The sequence below is a fragment of the Macrobrachium rosenbergii genome, chromosome 21, assembly GCF_040412425.1.
Source record: "Macrobrachium rosenbergii isolate ZJJX-2024 chromosome 21, ASM4041242v1, whole genome shotgun sequence".
Lineage (NCBI taxonomy): Eukaryota > Metazoa > Arthropoda > Malacostraca > Decapoda > Palaemonidae > Macrobrachium > Macrobrachium rosenbergii.
The window spans coordinates 24,063,144-24,065,201 of record NC_089761.1 but is presented as its reverse complement, the minus strand read 5'-3'; the positions used below and the strand labels follow the sequence as shown (position 1 = coordinate 24,065,201).

The 2,058-nt window shown below is 49.8% G+C and overlaps 1 protein-coding gene across 1 annotated transcript; it reads right to left on the bottom strand.

The window, feature by feature from the left end:
* Nucleotides 1–692: 692 nt before the first annotated feature.
* Nucleotides 693–1,923, bottom strand: LOC136849572 (protein lin-31-like). Its single transcript, XM_067122904.1, has one exon. The coding sequence runs from the start codon at nucleotides 1,519–1,521 to the stop codon at nucleotides 739–741; it is 783 nt and encodes a 260-aa protein (XP_066979005.1). The 5' UTR covers nucleotides 1,522–1,923; the 3' UTR covers nucleotides 693–738.
* Nucleotides 1,924–2,058: the final 135 nt, after the last annotated feature.

Sequence of the window (2,058 nt, the reverse complement as noted above, 5' to 3'; positions counted from 1 at the left end):
TTTACTTATTTTTTTTTAAACAGCCATCTTTAAAATGATTATCACAAACAGACCAAGATAATTATCTTCGCTAATGGCAAGTGTAAATGAGTTTGTAGTAAATAATGGCAAAATTATTCTTTTAGTATCGTTCATGTCAGACACGATTTTCGTGATTGATGACAGTGATTGAACATTAATCAGTTTTACAACACACAGGTGATATAAATGTCAGTTTTAGCCTCAGGTGATGCATCGCGAGATGATGTAACTATTTCCAAACGGAGTGCACTTAAAAAAAAAAAAACACTAACAGCACAAACGACAACATGAGGGAGGTCTTGCTGAATAGTTTTTTTTTTTTATTCAGATTTTCTTTTGACCTTATGTACAGGAAGGAAACCTCTTCTGTCATGACCACAACATTCCCGTAACTTGTTGGTAACACTCAAAGCACTCGACAAAAAAATCACATTAACTATGTGCAGTTGTATTTACACGTTGAAGAGATTAACCTCGGGTTCTACTCCAGTGTGAATCCTAGACGAGTGCTAGGATACCCTAGAGGCACTTCAAAAGAAAAGGTGATTGTTGCGTTCCTTGCCGAGCTCTCATCATCCAGGTGTGCTCTGCTCTACCTGGAAGTGATCATTACGTGAGAGCTCCTGCAAAAAAAACGATCCGTGATTTTAGGTCATCTTGGGAGAAGGATGACATTGAGGTGGATCGACCGAGAGCCCCCTCACCCCCCTCCCCCTCTTATGTGACACCCGTAATGCCCCCGGGCATGGGTAATGGTGGTGGACGTGCCAAGACCGGTGTGGGTTTGATCGGCCGCGGGACTATAGGAGGCGGCGGTGGCGGCGCAGGGGGCAGCGCAGGAGGTAGACACGCCAAGGAGTGGAGGAAAGGGGTAGTGCCCCAGGCACCTGGGTATATGAGAGGTGGTGGGTATAATAGGGGCGGTGGCAGTCGTGCCAGACAGTGATGTGGAAGGAAATGGAGCGGCGGTGGTATTTCAGCTTGGGTGGCTGGTGCAGGTATCAACTCACCTGGTTGTTTTAGAGACGGTGGCGGAGGAGGAGGGGGAGGGGGAGGAACGATCCCTAGTCTCGGGGGTGGCAGAATGACAGGATCTTCAACGCATCGGGGCTGGCTGGCGTTAATATGGGCCAGGCCAGCTTCCAGGGCGTCTTTTTCGTCTCGAGGAATCTTGAACCTCTTCCTCCTCCGGAGAAAACTTCCGTTCTCGAACATGTTCATGGCTGAGGGATGGAGGGTCCAGTAGGCGCCCTTGCCGGGCCTGTCGGGTCTCCTGGGGATCTTGATGAAGCAGTCGTTGAAGGAGAGGTTGTGGCGGAGGGAGTTCTGCCACCGCTGGGTGTTCTTGCGGTAGTAGGGGAAGTTGTCCATGATGAACTTGTAGATCTCCGACAGCGTGCACATCTTCTCCGGGCTGTTCCAGATGGCCATCGCCGTCAGCGAGATGTAGGAGTAAGGCGGTTTCTGGTCGCCGTAGCTTTCCCTCGTAGGGCGAGGCATCTCCGCCGCAATGGGGGCACTGCCCCCGAGGAGGAAAAACTCTTGTCACCGTCTAATAACGCCGTGGGCGTGGACGTATGTGCTAGTGGGTTTACAGCGCAAGGCGCACTGACTCTTGCAAGAGGCCGTTGCAGTTGAGTGCTGTGCTAATCACGTGATCAGGTAAAGGCAGGTAATTGGTGGTCGCCCCGGGGGCGGAGCTTGTGTGTGCATGGCCATGACGTCTCGCTCCTTGCATAGAAGTCCAGGAGGAGCTTTCTGGGGCGTGGCGTCGTTACTCTAGGAGAAGGTGTGGCTTAGATGGGGAAAAGGGGCGTGGCTGGGTGCGGCCACCTATCGCAGGTAAAGTAGTCCCTCACATTTGGGCAACATTTGCATAGTAATAACTTCCTTTGATCCTACCGGCCCTTCTTACGCCTTGCTGCTCCTGACGCTGCCGTGTTAGGTGGTTTCCTTCATAGTGTGTGTGTATATATGTATATGTATATGTATATATATATATATATAAATATATATATATATGTATGTATGTATATA